Source organism: Polyodon spathula, chromosome 16 (genome assembly GCF_017654505.1).
Source record: "Polyodon spathula isolate WHYD16114869_AA chromosome 16, ASM1765450v1, whole genome shotgun sequence".
In the NCBI taxonomy this organism is placed as follows: Eukaryota; Metazoa; Chordata; class Actinopteri; order Acipenseriformes; family Polyodontidae; genus Polyodon; species Polyodon spathula.
The window spans coordinates 37,171,108-37,190,624 of record NC_054549.1 but is presented as its reverse complement, the minus strand read 5'-3'; the positions used below and the strand labels follow the sequence as shown (position 1 = coordinate 37,190,624).

Here is a 19,517-nt window from a genome sequence, read left to right as displayed (position 1 = left end):
TCCACTATTTTACAACAGCCTCAGAAATTGTGTACGGTACAGCACTATTCATTGTCGTTCTCAACTCCTTCAGACGCCTGTTCTGAGTGCTGTATTTGTAATATCCGTGTGTCAAAACATATCAGAAAGCATTCTGGCATATACACAGCGTATGTAGATGGGTATTACAGCATCCACACTTCTGACAAACCGCACAACCTGATGCGATCTGATTTAGAACTGGACTCGAGAGTACCCCCAGAGGCGATCTCGAGTACGGTATTATACGCGATCTCGAGTACGGTATTATACGCGATCTCGAGTACGGTATTATACGCGATCTCGAGTACGGTATTATACGCTGCGTAGTGTAGAGGCTAACTGTATTTAGCATTTTTAATCTGGTTTAAAGGCAAAGTGTGGACAGCAGCCAGATGTCAACCCCTAGCTGGGATTAAGGAATGTCGGTGTGTTGAAAATGTGACTCAAGTTCAAAGACGATTCAGTTTTATGGGAAGATCAGAAGCATGCTGCTTCTAATTCCAGGCATTAAACCAATCCTCTTAACCAGCCACAGAGAAGAAAGCCAGAGGAATGGCCTCCCATGCCCAGTGGCAGCAGAGGAACACGCTTGGCCTTCCTAACATATACATAATCAGTGCTAGCAGGGTGCAGATTGGAAACACCTGAAGGACGAGCCTGAAAAGCAGGGAAGAGTTTCTCTGGGTAGGATTACGCTTAGCGCTGGTGGGGAGGTTAATAGTTTTATAGTTGTCAGCACCATCCTGGTTTTGTCAGCCCACGTCTTTCACCTCTGGCCCGGTCTCTTGAGGTGTTGAGAATTCTTTAGATTTTTGGGGATGTATCATAAACCCCCTTTTCCTACTTCCCTGAAGATGGACAAGCCCTAAACCCTAAACTGTTGGGGGCATGCTCCCTTAATATTCTTTTAGCAAATATACTTAGGAGGAGAAATGCGTTTGATAGTCAATCAGCAGGTTGTTTAAAGTGTCTGCGAGTGTAACGGGCAGTGTTGTGTGAAGCACTGCCGATATGAATCTTGAGTGCACACTGTGCCTGAGTGCAAAGTCTACAGTTCTCACTTAGGGACAAGCAAATAATAGCACGTCAGGTCAATCACTTGCAATCCAAGTGCTATTAACCTTGACCCGTTTAATATTGCATGTATTTGTTCAGCTTGTATAAAGGTTTACTGACATCTGACAACAAGTCATACGTCTAGGGAGCAAGAGCCCAGCTTGTTGCATTGTAATGAATACAAGAACAGAATAAAATAAAACATGTGTTCAACAGGGGAATAAGAAATTAAACAACCAATTACAGTTATTAGCTGATACTAGAACTGACCTGTGGAGTAAAAACATATTTTGTTCAGCTGGTTTTGTCAGAACGCTGCAAGAGGCTCTGAGAGGAAAGGGAGTTGTAAATGAATGCTGTCGTCATGCCAGAGGTATTTTGAAGCAGTACAGTATCTCAAACTAAAATAAAGAAAGGGCAGATTTACTACAGTCTCACTAAATGAACCCCAGTTAATCTAGAGAGAAGAGGACCCTTTTTATCGTATTGTATTGCGTTATGGGCTGGAATGGCTTGGTTCTAGAACTTGTGTAACAGGCAGCGTTGTGTGGTACACCACCATTATAGATTGGGTCCCCTGGCGGTTAGATGAGATGAAGTTAAAAGCTCTAAAGCCACAAATCATTTCATGATTTATAGTGCTTTTTACTGTCTCGCCTTCGAGCAGTCATGATTTAAATGTGGTTGTATTTTTATCATTTACACGATGGTATTGCACTTAAAACATGACAGTAGGCTGAAGATCACTTTGCTTGCTAATACTTTTTTGAGGCTCAACATCAACATTTCATCTGCCTTGACAAGGTCCCTATATAGAAAGAAGGGCGGGGGAGAGCAGGTGCGGCGTGGGAGAGAGGGAGTCGAGCTGCGCTGGGAGAAAGAAATGAAAATGTAATCCAGCTGCTTGGCTCATGCACTTTCATCAATATCTGTCTGGAATGCATTCCGCCACACTGTGAGCAGGGTTCTCTGTGTCTGTGTGTTGGGGTCAAAAAGTGCAGCTTGCTTGTTTGGTTTAGTAAGTAATATAAATGACATTGACATGCATTCCAACTGAGAGGTGCAAATCAGCATGCACTTGGAAAGGCTTGTGCTCCTAGGTATGTTAATAGCTGGTGGGGTGGGTGTTTTAGGGGAATACCTCATTATTACGGTCTGCAATTTTGCGTGTTACATTCCTCCACCATTACGAAGCTTTACATAGATTTTCAAATGAATCTAATAAGTCATTAAGGAGTCACAAGCTCTCCTAGAAGCAAACATCCAAACAAAGATAACACAGAAAGACAGCACATGCTCTGCAGTTAAAGTCATGTGTTTTTTTGCATTTCATTTATTTTTTTTATTTTTTTTCAAGCTGACCAAAGCCGGTTCCAGAGAGTAGAAAGAAGGCAACACATTCACACCCATACACAACACATTTTCATCCAAAAACATTTGTGGTGTATTATTGAAACACGAATCCCAAATATGTATGCAAGCCCATGATTGTTTTGCCACCTCCTGTGCAAGGTGTCTCTCTTCCCCTCGCTCTCCAAGCTGGTAGGAGTCTTTGCTGTGCTGCACATAGCGAAATCTGAGACCTCCAACAATCTCCCTCTATGTGAAAAGTAGTATGTCAGCTCACTTAATAACACCTAACCATGGGGGGCAGCCACCATGCAAATCACTGCAGAAAAACAGCATCGTTTTTTGCCACCAGTTCCAGTACAATTCTGCAACGAATAGGAAACAACTGTTGACTAACGTACGTAGCCCCTGAATTAAATACACAAGCTTATTTCTGGTTTGATAACTTTGTGTTTATAACCCTGTCTAAAAAAAAAACATGCTAATGATGATCTGGAGTAATGCAAGCAATGAGCATCGAATCTATCTGCGAATGTAATGTTAGTGGGCACAATTACAGAGTCCATCGTTTGACACCCCTGGAGTACCGCAGAGAGTTAGCTGGCTGTGCCTCTATCACATGCCAGACAACTCAGCAGCCCTGTACTGTGTTCCCTTCATTTGCAGCGATATCCAGTCAAGTCATGTTTTCGATCTGCAGAGGCTGCAGCAGTCGCTTGTAATGAACCCCCACTGTGAGCAAAATGCACATCATAACCGACACAAGTTTTATTGCCTTGGCAACAGCTTTTATAAGGGAAAAAACTAAAGAAAAAGTATATAGAAAAGATTCAATAAAAAACACAAACTCATGCTGTGCTCCAAAAAATACAAAAAATAAAAAAATAAAAAAATAAAAAATCACTCCGATACATGCATGAGGGAGGTCTTTAAATAGAATATAAATACATCATTAAATTACACACACTTTTTCCAGGGGTGGTCTCCTCAGTTCTGTATAGAGCAGAAATGGTCATTCTCTGGTGTGCTCATGCTTGCTGTCATTTTGCAAGGCCTGTACAATGTCAGGAACAGTTTATTTGAACAATCCTTTAGGTAAACAGTGTAATTCTGTGGCTTTGTGAAGTCATTTCGGTCTTAGATATTATATTTATATATATATATTCATATATATATATATATATATATATATATATATATATATATATATATATATAAACCACCTATTAAAAACCAGGATTCTGGAGTCTTTCCAGGCAAAAACAGAGGATCCTGCAGTTCTACCGTTAGATTCAGCATTCTGTTATGATGTCATTGTTTTCAATGGCAATGTGTTGCCACTGCTATGCAAGGGACTATCATATGGATAGCTGCATTGGCTGGACCAAAGTAGCATTTTCATTCATATGCCAATACCAGTCACAACAGTAAATGACTGATACTATAGTTTAATCAGTTGCTCAAAGTCTTTGTTTTTGCCATGACGACTTCCAAATTCAAGACCATTAAAACTAAATGGACTACTAACAGAACGAGGGTCTACTGTACAGCAAACGTTATCTACAGTAACTCAACAAGGGCAACAAAAATGAACTGCAAATGGTACACAAAGTATAGTTTATCACATAAATATCATTTTGGAAGACGGATAAGTAAAGTAAGAAAACGTTTTCATAAACGTCTGTCGGTTAAAACACGTACGTAACTTTTTTTCTATAGTAAAAAATGATCAGTATGTATTACATTAATAGGCTTGGCCAACTTCATTATAATGTCAGAAAAAATGGGGAGTCAGGGAAAGTGATCCAGCTTTTACCAGTAAAAATATCCCAGCAGACAGCAGGACTGTCAGCTTTTGTTTGCTGAAGAATGAGAAAGAGAAAAGGCATGTCAGAGTGAAAGCTTTGTGTTCTGTTAGTAAAAGGATTAGATTTTACCAGAAAAATATCAGATGGTGCTTTAACAATGAAACAGACTCAGGTCTGCCAATAAATATGACCCACTTTTGCCAGTAAACGTACCAGTAGCTGATAGAGTTGTCAGTTTTTGCTGGTAAAATGGTCGCAACTTTTCAGTTGAATGACCAACTTTCGTCACGTAAGTTCGGCAGTAAATTCCCCATGGTTTTTCTTGACTCCACACCTTCACAGCAGATTTATTTAAAATATAAAATAAATACTCAAGAGAGTTTCACAGGCTGCAACCATAACCCCTGGGAATGAGGCTGTGAAACTCTGGCCAGCGAGTGATAATGAGTGTGTGTTTGTGAGTACCGTGTGAACAAACCACGGTATGGGGTGGAAAGAGATATCAAACTGTCAACACAACGAAACAGCTGTGCGGTCCGAAGGAGACCCATTTACAGTATTTTACAAGAAACAAAGAAGTGTTTAAAAAGTTTATGCAAGTTGCCTTGGAGTGGCCACTAGTTACCCCAAACTGAGAGATACGGTCTGGTGTTTCAAACAGAGTTCAGTTAGGCCAAGAGCTGAGAGCTGCAGGCTGCTGACTCCTAGAAATGTCTTTCACCAAGCTGAAGAAATTCTCTCCTGCCAAGTCCTTGCCCTCTCAGCCCCAGAGCCAGGTCAGCGTTCATGAGATGAAATGCCCTACGTGTCTCTAAGCGATCGCGGGATCCTGTGCCTCTCGCCCGAGCCCTTGTTCCGTGCCTTGCGCCCGCTCTCCTGTGCCAGCTTGTACTTGTTCAACATGGCCTTGTGTTTGCGCCTCTGCTTATCGCTGCACCAGACGCGCTCGCAGTACTCCTCCATGCGCGGCAGATTGGATGGGCCAATCAGCTGCATGATGTCCTTGAACCAGGAGCGTCCATGGGGCGTGGCCCGCTGGGTGTGGCAAGGCAGGGGCCGGTACCCCGCCCATTCATCTCCAGCCCCGCCCTCCTTGTTGAAGAGCTCCACCAGTGTCTCCCCACGCAGGACCTCCAGGGAGATGCGCAGCAGCGTCTGGGCAAAGCCGTGCTCCCGCGACTGGCACACATACACCCCCTCGTCGTGCCGGAACACCTTGCGGAACAGCAGGCCCTGCTCCGTCCAGATTATCCGCTCATCAGTCTTCACCTGGGGGAAGCATAGTTGACAAAAATGTCTCATTAATTGCTTGAAAACTAGTCCGCCACCATTAATAAACTGCATTATCATTAGTGACTATAATATCGCTGTTTGTTATACTGCTACAGTGCAGAAGAAGGACAAACAAAACTCACTTCTAACCTTATTGACTTACCTGCACTGTATAATTGCAATAATTAAAGATATGTTAAATAAATCGGCAGACGCTAGATGCTGGGATTGATCAGTCCTCAAAGCACTGACCTCATCTCTGCGGTCATCTCTCTCCACAAACCAGGTGACGGTGGCCTGGGGAGATTTGGGAACGCACTCCAGGAAGGTGCTGTTGTTCTCTGTCCCGTACACCACCTTCTCCTCTGCGCTGTCCAGGTCTTCCACTGTGGGAGAGAGAAGCAGGGAATCGGACAGGAAAAAAGATAAAACTACAGCATTCTCCCCCTTAACCACAGAACAGAGAGGCAAGAACTGCTTGTCACACAACCTGATAATAATAATTATGTATAAACAGTAGGGTATAGAATTATGAATCCGCCTACATCTGGTGTATAATGGCCGTGCTAAAAGTACTCAAAAGCAGAAGAGGTTGCTCCAAAATCTCCGAATGAACTTCTTTCTGATTTTCTCAAAATGATGCGCTAATTAGATTATGGAGATGATCTGGTCCAAGCTGAATGGCTGGTGGTCTTCTTTGCCAGGTGGATTCATAGTTCTGGACCTACTGTATTTCTGTTCCACACTGGAATAGAAAGTGAAGGTGGCTCACCGCTGAGGTTCTGGTCCAGGCACTGGTGGACTGGGTTTCCATTGAGGATGTCCTGCCTGCGGAAGCGCCTCTTGTTGTGGGGCTGGTAGCGGGTGCAGGAGACCCCGTCCCAGGCACAGTAGGGATCCCGTGCCAGACAGCACTCTGCACACGCCTTTCCGTACGTCTCGCAGCGATGCAGCCTCACCTGCGCCACTCCCACCTGGGAGCCCACGTACAGCATTTGCTGGAGAGGAAATGGGATGGGGTTAATAATACAGTGCGCCAGTCACTGCAGTGACCAAAGTTCTGGTTAGAGATGCAGTACAGTGTCTAAAAGACTTACCCGTTTGACAGAAATCTTCATGGAGGTAATGGGTGTTGGCACCTGAAAATTGGAAACGGAGAATGAAACACTTGATTTGTCACCAGCGTGCTATACAGCACAATCTGTGGCACTTTCATTAAGTTTCTCCAACTAGCGTGTGATTATACTGTAATGACACAGTAATTGCACATGGTTGTGTATTGCAGTGTAACAGAATGTCTAGTTAAAAAATATAAACATCTTGGCAGTTGCTAGTGTCTCCTGTAATTACACTGTGTTTACACATGTGATTGTGTACTTACAGTACTATGTAATTACTATGTAACCAACACACACATGCAATTTAAGTGCAATTACACTGCAGTTGGAGCCAAAACTCTCTAATCACTGAGCGTCTCTAACTCAGAAGATTTCTTACCTTAGATCAGGGCAGTCCTTATTAAACTTTACTAAAGTAATTTTGCAGTTTTGATAACATGTGTTTTCCATGGTTTACCATAGATTCACCATGTATGTGATATGCAATGCCTTCCTGTGCTTTACCATGATTTTCAATGTGATTCCAGTTTACGCTCCTATCTGTATACTATGACAAACCTTTATAAGGTGCGAGGTTCATACCTTGAAGACCTGCAGCTCTTCCAGGGTTACCTCTTCAGTGTGGAGAGAGTTTCCGCTGCGCAACACGATCCCCTTGAGCACGGAGCCAGCATCTGGAGAAGGGGAGAGGGCAGGGAGTCATTAAGGGCTTAACAAATCATAGTGCCAGCAACCATCAGACCCTGATACCACGAGACGTTATATATATCAGACCCTGATCCCAGCAGACATTATATATATCAGACCCTGATACCACAAGAGGTTATATATATCAGACCCTGATACCACAAGAGGTTGTATATATCAGACCCTGATACCACGAGACGTTGTATATATCAGACCCTGATACCCTGAGACGTTGTATATATCAGACCCTGATCCCAGCAGACGTTGTATATATCAGACCCTGATCCCAGCAGACGTTGTATATATCAGACCCTGATCCCAGCAGACGTTGTATATATCAGACCCTGATCCCAGCAGACGTTGTATATATCAGACCCTGATCCCAGCAGACATTGTATATATCAGACCCTGATCCCACAAGATGTTATATATCCCTATATCCTCCAACAGGGTGGGTAAAGGAGCTGTCTGTCTCACCCGTGCCGATGAACATGACGTCGTACTGCCCATCCTCGGCCTCCACACGGTCCACCACGATGTGCCGCAGCCGGTACTCCACGTTGGTCTTGACCAGCACAGGCTGCTGCAGGACCGGATACACTGGCTGGGACATGAGCGGGTGACTGCGGGCAAACTGGAGCACTCCGTCTGGGTAGTCCTTGGTGCTGCCAAACTGCCGGCCCGGCTGGTTTGTGATCTTGCTCGGGCACTGGAGAAGAGAGAGAGAGAATAAATAAAAGCTTAATGGAAAAACTTCTGTCTTGTCTTCAAGAGCCACATTGCTCCCATTGTCTAATCTGGGGGTTAACTGAGCTGCCTGCAATACCACGCCATAGTAGCGGAACCAAATATCATCCTCTGTACTCTGGAATTAGATTCGCTTCATGTTAAATGCTGTCTCCTGACTGTGGTAACCTGTAATTTTGCAGTTTTCCCATGCTTTTACCCAAGCTCATGCTACAGATTGAATGTGCTTTACTAACGTTAATCATGCTTTGTCACCAGGATTTACCATACTGGCCTATGGTTTGCAATGCTTGTGTTCAGCCATGCACTCACTTTGCTTTTTCTGTCATAGGTGTTAACCATTGCAGGAGTCATTCAGCTTTTATAAGGGGTCAAAAAGCCCAATTGAAGATCTTAAATACATAAGTAGCAATTGGTACATTAAAAACAGCAACAAGCAGCACTGCATTCACCCAGAAATGCAGCAGACACATGCAAATGACCTTTGATATCTACATCAAACATCATTCTGTGTCTGATATTAATGACAGACTTCAGACAGTTCGAAACAAGTAAGGTTAAATAGATCGAAGCACATTCTGAAACCCTAGAGGTTCCCGTCCCGTCAGAAGATGTTGTTTCAAGACACGCTTTCCCTTTGTTTGCTATGTTGTGTGGTACATAAAGGGGTTCAACTGAAGGAACCAACAGTCGAACAACAAGGCTGTGTGTGTGACTCCCATCTCTCTGAGAGCTGCCAGCCTCGAGTGTGAGTGTGTGTCATTCTTCAGAAACAGAAAGGCGCAGCTTCGGCAGGATTCCTGAAAGCCGCACTGTATGAATCGATGTTGGTGATTTTGTTTCAAAGAAGTTCATGTTTCAGCACTGGCTCTGCTGAATGATTCACATTCTCATTTTCCAGATTACTGAATTGCTGTTGCCGTGAAGAGCAGAGTTATAATGTACTGACCTGGCAGGTATTGAAAACATTGCTTAAAAGGAACATAAAAATAGTATAGCCCATAATTTTATTTTACCATGCTTTACTATGCTTGCCTGTGCTTTGCCATGCATTTGCTAGTTTTATTATGCTTTAGTACGCTTTTGCTAAGGTTGATCGTAGTAAACTTTTAAAAGTTTCAGTTAAAAAAACAAAAAACTTGGCTCAAATGCAGGCAATTTTTTTTTCCCAAGCAAACAATGAAGCCACAATGTATAGAGACAACACTGCAGACCACACCGCACCGTTCTGCTGATCTGGGACTGACACATGGTTAAGTTCACTCCATATCATGGAGATAAGAGGCTTACCACGCCGGGCCGCGGGTAGGGCACTCTGCCCTCGAAGGCACCCCACTGGTAGTTAGGACCCTCCTGGTGGGCGAAAGGGCCGTTGAACGCCTCACGGATGTCCGCCATGCGATAGACACACACTGCAAAGCCCTGGAACACATTGCTGAAGAGAGGAAGACAGATCCATGAGTTCTTATTGAAGCATACGGAAAGGGATTTCATCTTTAGTGTATCAGTTTAAAATAATAAGATAATATGAATCACAATGGTAATCAAATACAACATTATAGTTATATTAACTATTCAACTATCCTAGGGGGAACAATACAGTGATTTTGAAAAGGAATAAAATTAACTGGTGAAATAACAGATTCTGGTTTTATTCAGTGAGAAGGTGGAAGAGAGCTGAGAGAAGATGTGAGGAAGGGGAGTTGGAGGCTCACCTGATGGTGCTGAATATTGCGTAGACCTCTGGGTTTTTCTCATCCTTTGTTCTCAGCAGAAAGACATCCTCTGAGAACCAGACACAAAGGATTAACTTGCGTGTACCTTGGGGCTGGGTTATAGGAAAGGGCAGCCTTCCAATCAGGACATCTCCTGAACCCCAGAACCCGCCCACCAACTCACATATATCAATGCAAACACACCACTAGATATACATGCTGTAACACTGTGAAGATTACAGAATAATATGCACAGGGCTGTCAAAAGCAAGCTTAAAGACTCATTGTCAGAAAGAAATACAATTGTTTTAATAGTAAAAATTAAAAAACCTAACAAGAAAGTACTCGGATCAATAATGTATCTTACCCAGCTCGTCGAAGTGCGTGTCTATCCCATGAGGTCCGGGGACGGAGCACACCAGCCTGGCCTTGATGAAGGTGCTCCACTTGTTGACCAGCACTCTCTGACCGCCCGCGTCGTTCTGTAACACAGCGAGAGAGAGCTGCTTTACAGAGCTGGACTCATGGGGGCTGGGCAATTCATTAGTCTCTTTCTGCTCTCGGATAACACCGAAATACCGACATTCAGTGAAGAATTGTTCAAGCCCACTATGAAAATGGCACGTTGATACAAACTAGCTGATAAAAATAAAACAAGTCCCTACATAGACAAAGAGAGGCATGAAAAAACCTTTAATTGTAGGGATGTGGCAACATAATAGAATGCTGGTATTATGTTTTTTTTTTTTTCAATGCTGGAATTAGCTAAGCACCTGCGATACGTGGTATGTCGTGCAACCTTCTGTACCGTTGAGGGCATGCAAGCAGCAACCTGTTTCAGGGCCAGAGAGACTGCAGACAGGGAACACTAAAGCGCCCTTGAGGGAGTTTATCCACACCAAGCAATGAAACCCCTGAAGCATCTCTTGGTGCCCTGTGATCAGCCACTGTGTGAAGTGACTCTGGTTAGTTATTGCCTCTCGACAGCAAATCTTTACATCGGTGTTGATTTTAGCACTTCTGAAAAGTCACTGGAGGTTCAAGTCTGTCTAGGAAAGGCCTGATGTAATTATAGTACTGCTCTTAAAAAAAGTAGCTGTCTGTATCTGTATGCATGCACACAAAAGCTTGGCCAAACCAGTTTAAATCAGAACAGCTGATTGTGGCAGACTGCTTAACGGCACCTTATCAGGTTTCAAGAAATTATAGCCGCTAGCAAAACGCCAACTTCAATGTGCTGCATGTATGTAGCGATTAAAACCAGAGCTGAAATGCTGGCATGTGTTGAGGGTGACTGTGAGGAATCATCAGTGATGAGAGCAGTTTTACCCGAGTGCTATTCAGGCATTTGTTGAGTCTGAACCAAACGCAGTGCAGCTGTGAAGCAAGATCTGTTTGGTTTGGCCCAAGTACTTCTCACTGTATTATTTACTGATGCTTCTAATGCATCACTGACACATAAAGTTTTAAAGCTGGCCCATGGAGCATTATAATATGCATTGAAGCATGTTTTGGGAAGCATGTCACTGAATGCTTGTGGGCTTCCATACTTTTCCCCGAAAGCCGGAGATTGAATTACTGACTGAATGAAGCACACTGCAAGCCAGCTGTTATGATTGGCATTGTGTTTTTAAATCTACAATAATGGATTGAGATCGACTCAACAAGAAGATTGAGGAAGAAAACCAGTCCAACTGTTCAATAACATGTTCATGAGTGACTCCATTGATAATAGTTTGTGTGTGATCAAAACTTTTACAACAGTCCAACTGCTGCTCTTGGTTTTACTGTATTTATGAAGTTAGCAATTCCGATTAACCATGCCACAGACTCACCACGCACACACGCCCTACGCGGCTGTAGATGGCGCCACTTTTGCCATCGGCTTCCATGGCCTTCTCGGTGAAGAAGAAATAGACCTTGTCATTGTCGCGATCGTCATTGTCCGGGATCAAGTGAGCCGCCACAAACTTGGGATCTGTAGACAGGAAGAAATCCTTGCGTGAATTCCAGTCCGACAAGACTGTTTGAACCATGAGGAAAATTTCTGTCACCAAAAATGTTCCCAGTTTAACATATACTAAAGCTAAACAAACAATGTTTTCCTGGAAACTAATATCCAAGTTTTACTGCCTGGAAAATTTGATGAAACGGCAATGAATCAACAGCGAGCAGCTCGGTAAAGAAAGTAGGGGAAGTCTTCAAGTGTAGACTAATTAATCTGTTTTAAATCAGAGTTAAATTTAACTCCCACATGGTTAGCTGCTGTCTATTAAATTCTTACCAGCTTCCAAGACTTTGTTTGTTTTGTAATTCTCAGACAGAGCTGAAGGTTAAATCAGCAAGATCTGCACCAGAAGCTTCCTGATGGAAAATGGCCTTGTTGCTAAAATTATTTATTTATTTATTTATTTATATAGACTGACTTGCATCCAGCAGCCCTAATAATTAAATCTCTGGAAGTGCAGGAGGGTTCGGCAGGGTCGGAGGGTCTAACCGTGCAACAGCCGCTGGTCAGTCTCTGTTCTCATGGTGGAGCGGGAGCCCATACTGCGGAAAATCACTGAATCCCGCCCCAGGAAGTCTGCCGTCAGCCCTGTGTAGAGCTCACCACCTGCAGGGGGAGGGGGGCAGAGAGACAGAGTTAGCAACCAGGCAGGCAGGCACTGGTAATGCATTGGTAATGTTTTATAATATCCACTTTTTAAACCCACCGAGGGTGCCGATCATGTATAAAAAAAAAAAAAAAAAAAAAGAGCACGGCTGTATTTAAATAAGATCCAAGTGAGGGAATCACTTGGGGTGAATTGAATAATTGTGTATCGATTCATTTTTATCATATTGTGTCAAGCATCGTATAATGACATTGTGCTCAGTGTCTGTGTATGTATGCCTTTGTTGTATAATCTTGGATATCGGCTTCTGACGCAGCAGGAAGGGGGTTATCAATGATAATTCTGTAGTAGCAGGCCTAATATCACTACTGTTAGTATGGCTGATCTGTTCACTGCTAATTATGGATTACTCTGTCTCAATAGCACATAAGAGATTATAAACTACCTTGTGTCATTTATTAACATGAATAGAAGATTCCAATTATGACAGATTACGCCATAACTCATGGCTGGACCCAAAGGAAGATAATGGAGACATTTGAGATCTTCCCAGGGATCGGCCAGGCAGAATACTATTAATGGGATGATTGGTCACTGACTCCTTTGTTGAAATAGGATCACTTTTATTATATGCCTTGTGAGATGTTATCGGTTAGGGGCTGGCATTAATCGGAACACAAGATAGGAAGAACATCGGGCAAGTGTTTTATTAGAAATATATATTTTGAACTTTATACAGTACTTACAACTGTTTTACAACCATTACTCATGGCTTGTGTGTCATTTGATTTGTGCCGTGTTGTAAGGTGTAGCAGGTTTGGCTCGGATGCTTGAACTTTGAAGCCAGTCAAATGAATTTTCGTTAACTCTGAAAAGAACATGCTAGTGCATTTTGCAGCCAGGACTGAGACCTTGTTGGCAGCAGTGTCGGATGTGTTTGCATAGGGCTCTGTGTGTTCAGCAGTGTCTGATGCGTTTGCAAAGGGCTCTGTGTGTTCAGCAGTGTCGGATGCGTTTGCATAGGGCTCTGTGTGTTCAGCAGTGTCTGATGCGTTTGCATAGGGCTCTGTGTGTTCAGCAGTGTCTGATGCGTTTGCATAGGGCTCTGTGTGTTCAGCAGTGTCTGATACGTTTGCATAAGGCTCTGTGTGTTCAGCAGTGTCTGATGCGTTTGCATAGGGCTCTGTGTGTTCAGCAGTGTCTGATGCGTTTGCATAAGGCTCTGTGTGTTCAGCAGTGTCTGATACGTTTGCAAAGGGCTCTGTGTGTTCAGCAGTGTCTGATACGTTTGCATAAGGCTCTGTGTGTTCAGCAGTGTTTGATGCATTTGTCTAGGGCTCTGTGTTTAGCTGGAGTTTGAAACCTGCCGTTACTCTCAAGGAGGTCCAAATGTTGTGCACTGTAATGGCGTGTATGCAGATTGCACAGTGGCATTCTCACACATCATGACATCATGATGCTGGGTAGATGAGGCATGACATGCGCTGATGGCATGATATGATCATTTGATAAAGCAGGGAATTAAAAACTAAAACAAAAAAGAGACCTTAAGCTTTACCCAATCCGACAATAACAACATCAGGGAGTACTGTAATATTCTCACAGCATAGCAGCTTGTGCTATTTAAGATTTTATAGCACTGAGCTGAAATAGGCAAAACATACAGAGGGAAAGCTCAGCTGGGCGTAAGTAATGTCATCTGGAATGGCTCAAAATACTGGGCAATACAGAAGTTCTAAAAACAAAGGCATAGAATACAGAATGTTTAAATGTAGCAGAAAGGTTCTTGTCAGAATCCGATTTGATAAAACTACAATTCCTATTGTATTATATTTCAAGAAAGGCACGCACCGATGAAGGTACTTGCGAAGGGCTTGCCGGGATCATGAGGGCACCTGCCCCGCCCGTTCTCCACGCTAGCAGGGTCCATCCTGAACACATGCTGTGAAACAAAACAAGACACAGAGCGGAGAGGAGGAGGAGTTAGCTTTAACCTGCAGTGCTGTTAAATAAGAGGCGAGCCCGTCATTGCAGGCTGCCCACGTGGAGTTGATGTAAACGTGCTGGAGGGTTTCAGAACCTGCTCAGCTCTACTTTCACAACTCAGCCAAGCAGTTCATACAGTGTAGTTGACTGCTGGCAGCAGATGAGAAAAGGGTTCCACGGGTTCAGCCCTGCTAAAAGACTGGGATTGCACAAGGACCAGCACTGTTTAACTTTTGTCCCATAAATCTGGCAAGATCCATAAATCCAACATCTTCGCACTCCCTCACATACTGCAGTGACCCTGGTAGTGTAGATCAGTGGCTCCCAACCCCGTTCCTGAGGACCCCGTGTCTATTGGACTTCATTCCAACTGAGCTCTCAATTACTTAATTGAATTGATAATTTCCTTAGTTTATGGTTTGCAATAACATTTTATAAGTAACTTGAACTCTGCAACTGTTTAAGAGGTGAAAAAAATTAAAAAGCTCTAATTAAGTGAATGATCAATTCAATGAAGGGCCTCGTTAAGTAACTGATCACTCAGTTGGAATGAAAACCAGCAGACGCAGGGGGTCCCCAGGACTGGGGCTGGGAACCACTGCTATAGGTGATCAGTGTTACACCTCAAAGTGGTTGCAGCTATATAATTCCACAATATAATTCCTTTAATCTTACCTGTTGTGTCCTTCCATTCTTTATATAGGCTCAAGCATGCAGTGTTGAAAGAAACTCATCACAAGCTTATATTTCAATTTTACAGCATGACGTCTGGAATTACACAGAGTTTTTTCTTTGGTTTGCAAGCCTTGCTTACATAGTCTTCCTTGGAGTTTGAAATTGTCCCCTTCAACTCTTTCTTTCCTGTCATTACCCAACCAGCTGCTTGCCCGAGTTTGCAGCAAGGCATCAAACTGAGACCTTCCTTTTAACCAAGTCTAGTACCAGAGACCGAGTTTTGCAATGAAAAAATAAAGAGTTTTTCTTTCAAAACTGCATCTTTCAGACAAATGTACAACAAATGGAATGGAGCGGAGCAGGTACAGTGAGATCAATGGAGTCATGCGGACAGTGACCAGCACTTCAACCCAGCTGACTGCCCACACACACAGCACTGGAGTGCTGGTAGAGGGAGGAGGGTGGGAATATCATTTTGGTTGGTTGCCTGGTGTAGCTGAGCTTGTACCTGCTCCAGCACTGCTTTGCAAAGGTTCATTAAATCTCATGGTGGGAAACTGCAGAAATAAAAAAATAAAAAAAACTGGCAGTAAATTCCAAATCTCTCGCTTTATAAAACCGCCAGATGTGGCAGAACTGTTGTGCAGAGCCCTCAGAGCAAAAGGCTACTAAAATAACAGAGGAAATATTAGTTTTATAAATGCCACTAGTATTCCTGCTCTCCAGCCCGACATGGAGCAGTGACTTCCTCTCTCTTCTTGCACCAACACTGGGAACATTTTTCTTGTTCAAACATTTTCCTTTTGATTCCAAGGAAAGCCTCCCTGGAATAAGTCATTATCAATTTAACAGAGGAAATAAACGCAGCCTGCTATTGATTAGAGGGGGGGTGCTGGGGGTTGCCGTTTTGAATTCTTGGCCCTTTGGAACCTGCCAACTCAAACAGAACAGCTTTCACTGGACCCTTTTAAGACTCATTCGCGCCGCCTGAGGACTGGATAGAGTCTCGCCACAGCACGCAACGAGCCTCCAGACTCCCAGCATGCACCTCTGCAGATGAGCGGTACTTCTGTCATTTAATCTCAACTCTCTGGACAAGCGGAGCGGATGCCTGTTTGAAAATACAGGATTGTATTCATTATGATTTTGAGGGCTATTTCGTAATATATTCTTTGAAAATAAAAAAAAAACACTAAGTAAATGTTTCATCACCTGTACAAAACGAGGGCTGGAAAAATTGTCCATAGTAGGTAAACAAGGTTTATCTGAATTCTTATGCAGGTAAGAGTTTAAATTAAGACACAGACACAGTGTCCCTTTAATGAATTGGCTGTTCTAACATACGGTATATCTCGCCTGTGCCTGATCTTAGCAGGTCTCTGGCAAGCATGAGTCTCCAACACCAGGCTCTCAACACAAAGCTCTATTGAATCCATGGGCACCCAGTAAAGAAGAAACACTTCAGCAGCACAGGACCCTTCAAGAGGCGCTGGACAGAGCCTGGTTAAAACACAGGCATCCGTTTGTTGCACCGAACAGAGAGCGGCTTGTCTGATTATTCACTGGGTCTGTTGAATATGATGGGATCCCTTAGTAACTTGACCTGCCAAGACCCTGCTTATTAAAGATGCTATTCGGAGGGGAGCCTGGCGGGAGTCGTCCTTCAACAGAACAAGGGCATCCTTCAGAGGTCAGGAATGTGACCCCCAGGCCTATGCCCAAGACTGTTGTCTGACAGTGTGGATGTGCTTGCTGGTCCAGTTCTGTGCTCAATAGAGCATTTCTCTCCATCTTGGAACGAGCCGCATTGTTTTTTCTTTTTTATTAGTGCAAATTTAAAAAGGTCTAACAAAGCAGCTGCTGTTAAGTCTCCTGTGAATTATTTCCTGTAGTCAGTGGGTTATCATTAGAATTGCACTGTCGCTACGCTCCTGTTAAAAAATGCTGATCAACACCTACAGCTTACACCTGGATGCTGCTTGTTTGACTTATTTCTGCATTTGTAGAAATGTCCTTATCCTCAACGCCTAACATACGCAGTTCTCTGAGCCAGCAATCTCTGAGCAATGAATTCCAAGCCCAGAAGGTTACATACAATCAACAGGGCTTTCGTTTCCTAACTTTGCCTGTGTTAGCAATTACCAAAAATAATAGACTAACAGTGTAACCTGGTGCTAAAACAGCTTTGTAACAGAACACCACAGAAACACCTTTTAACATCAGAAAGAAGGTTAAGCTGTGGAAGAAGTGTTGAATCAGTGGTGGCCTCTCACCTCTCCCCTGTGACCCACGTAGATGAAGGCACACATGGGCTGGAAGGCTCCGGTAGCGCAGGACAGCAGGTGAGTCCGGTTGTAAGGGTGCAGCATCCGGACATAGTTAGCGCATTCGCTCTGCCGGGGGAGAAACAGAGACATTGTTAAAAGAGACTAGGAAAAAGCATTCTTTAAATAACCTGAAGCTCGGTGGATATGGTCCAGTGTATATACTGTGATGTACAGAAAGTGTAACATAATACTACTGCATACTGCTCTCTTTCTGTTTTCACTGTTCTATCATTCACTCATTTTCTTAACTCACTGGTAGGCCATGTTGACAGTACATTGTAAAAGTCCTGTGATTTCTTGTTTAAGAGCTCTTCACTGACTCACTGTTTTCGATATTTCACTTTTTTTTTTGTGTAAGTCAGAAAGCAAAATAAAGAGGTTGCATTGTACTTTCATATGCGTTCATATACTGTATTGGATACTTTATTGCATTCACAGATTTTGTGTACAGTATTCATTTTTATCACACACTGCCTGCCTTAAATGAAAACTCTCTGTCTATTTAAACAAACAAACAACATAAAAAAACCTCAAGAAACAAGTCTGTGCTGGTGACCACTGAGTCCTTGGGGGAGCGATTCAGGAACTTGCTAAGAAAGAGTATTACAGGACCTGAAGGGAAGGGCCATTTCCTCTGCTGGCATTGCTACTATAGGAAACAGGAGGTCTGGCTGGCCAAGCGGAAGATTGCCAGGAGTTTTATCTTCAGTTAGGCCAAGATGTCAAACTTGTCTGCTTCGCTGGCTCCATGGTTATAGTTACTCAAAGGGCTGCTATTATTTCCTGGGATTGTCACAGAGCAGACAGCAATGAGATTTATCCTGACATGACTCTTCACACCATTGGCAGGTGGTTGCAGGTGAGTGTACAGTAGTCTGGTATATACAGTGAACAATACCAGCCATTAAAAGGATTAAAAATCAGATTGTTGTTGTTTTCTTAAATCAGAGACACTCCCTGAGAGGCTACTTCAAATGCAGCACTGAGAGAAGAACTAGAGGGCGTACATGGAAGCAGAGTAAAAGAAAGTTTAGAGGTAGGAAGCACTTTTAGTATGGAATAGCCTACCATGTGAAGACTAGATTCTGTGCTGTAAGGCAACCCTTATTAAACTCAGACTTGCTCAGTTCCCATAGAGGAGACAAACATCGCTTGCACTATCTCTATAGCAGTTATCAGCTTGGTCTTATAACTCCCCTGGCTGGAAAGAGGAGATAGGTGCTCCCCGTGGCAGTGTAATCCCCTACAGAATCTCACAGCTGGATTATCCCATAGCTCCTTCACAACTCAGCAAGTCCAAGTTAAACAGACAGATATAATCTTTTAATGGGGAATTAAAGTCGTTGGGGCCAAAGAAAGCAGCATATCATGCAGGGCTGGCTAAAGGTTCAGGGGTCTACAGCGTATATCTGTCAGCTGGATATCAGGCAACACGTTTCTACTGCACAGCGAAGGCCAAACAGGAGGGGATGACAGACTCAGCCCTGACACAGCAGACAGGCTGGCTGATCGAGAGATATCACAGATATCAAACCACATGTGGAATGTTTTTGTTTGTTTTTAAAATGTTTTTATAGTCGTGATTAACGGTACCACAGTGGTAAATCATTTTAAGAGCACTTCATGCTTTCTGTGTACATAACTTCCATAACTGGAAGCAGTTGGTAGCATTCTGCACAGTGTAGGCGAGACAAAGGAGTGTGCAAACAGGAATGCTTTCTGGCTGTAAATTGTATTGGCATTCACTGGGTTCTGAGTAACTGTGGTCTCTTTTGATTGCAAGTGCCACCAGGTAAAACCATTGTGCAAAACCAAGATGATTTGGGATTTAGCTAAGCAAACGCTTAGAAATGCTTTAGTGAATTCCCAACCAAGCAGGTTCCTATGAATGGGACATCGCTGAGCACACCACCTAATCTTAGAGTTATGATATTCTGATATTCTACCTATAGAATCTCAGCTAAAAGGTATGACATTCTACCTATAGGACTGTGCCACTGTACCAATTAAAACAATGTTAAAGCTAAGTTGCTAGTTTTAAGTATCATTATACAAACAAGTAACATATACATTTGCAAAGGGCATATCCAATATCAGCTGGCATAAATATTTGGACTTTCCCAAAGCCTTCACTTTATAC

The 19,517-nt window shown here is 43.2% G+C and overlaps 1 protein-coding gene across 1 annotated transcript in view; it reads right to left on the bottom strand.

Moving 5' to 3' along the window:
- Positions 1-3,641: 3,641 nt before the first annotated feature.
- LOC121328621 (semaphorin-3G-like) overlaps positions 3,642-19,517 on the bottom strand; it is a 38,312-nt gene continuing 22,436 nt past the window's right edge. The window contains exons 4-16 of the mRNA XM_041273467.1: positions 17,324-17,443; positions 14,241-14,331; positions 12,272-12,388; positions 11,610-11,752; positions 10,142-10,256; positions 9,775-9,844; positions 9,350-9,494; positions 7,790-8,021; positions 7,208-7,299; positions 6,605-6,646; positions 6,280-6,505; positions 5,760-5,893; positions 3,642-5,504 (exon numbers count right to left, since the gene is read on the bottom strand). Coding sequence (XP_041129401.1) covers positions 5,037-5,504; positions 5,760-5,893; positions 6,280-6,505; positions 6,605-6,646; positions 7,208-7,299; positions 7,790-8,021; positions 9,350-9,494; positions 9,775-9,844; positions 10,142-10,256; positions 11,610-11,752; positions 12,272-12,388; positions 14,241-14,331; positions 17,324-17,443 — 1,995 coding nt within the window. The 3' untranslated portion in view covers positions 3,642-5,036. The remainder of the gene's footprint in view (positions 5,505-5,759; positions 5,894-6,279; positions 6,506-6,604; positions 6,647-7,207; positions 7,300-7,789; positions 8,022-9,349; positions 9,495-9,774; positions 9,845-10,141; positions 10,257-11,609; positions 11,753-12,271; positions 12,389-14,240; positions 14,332-17,323; positions 17,444-19,517) is intronic.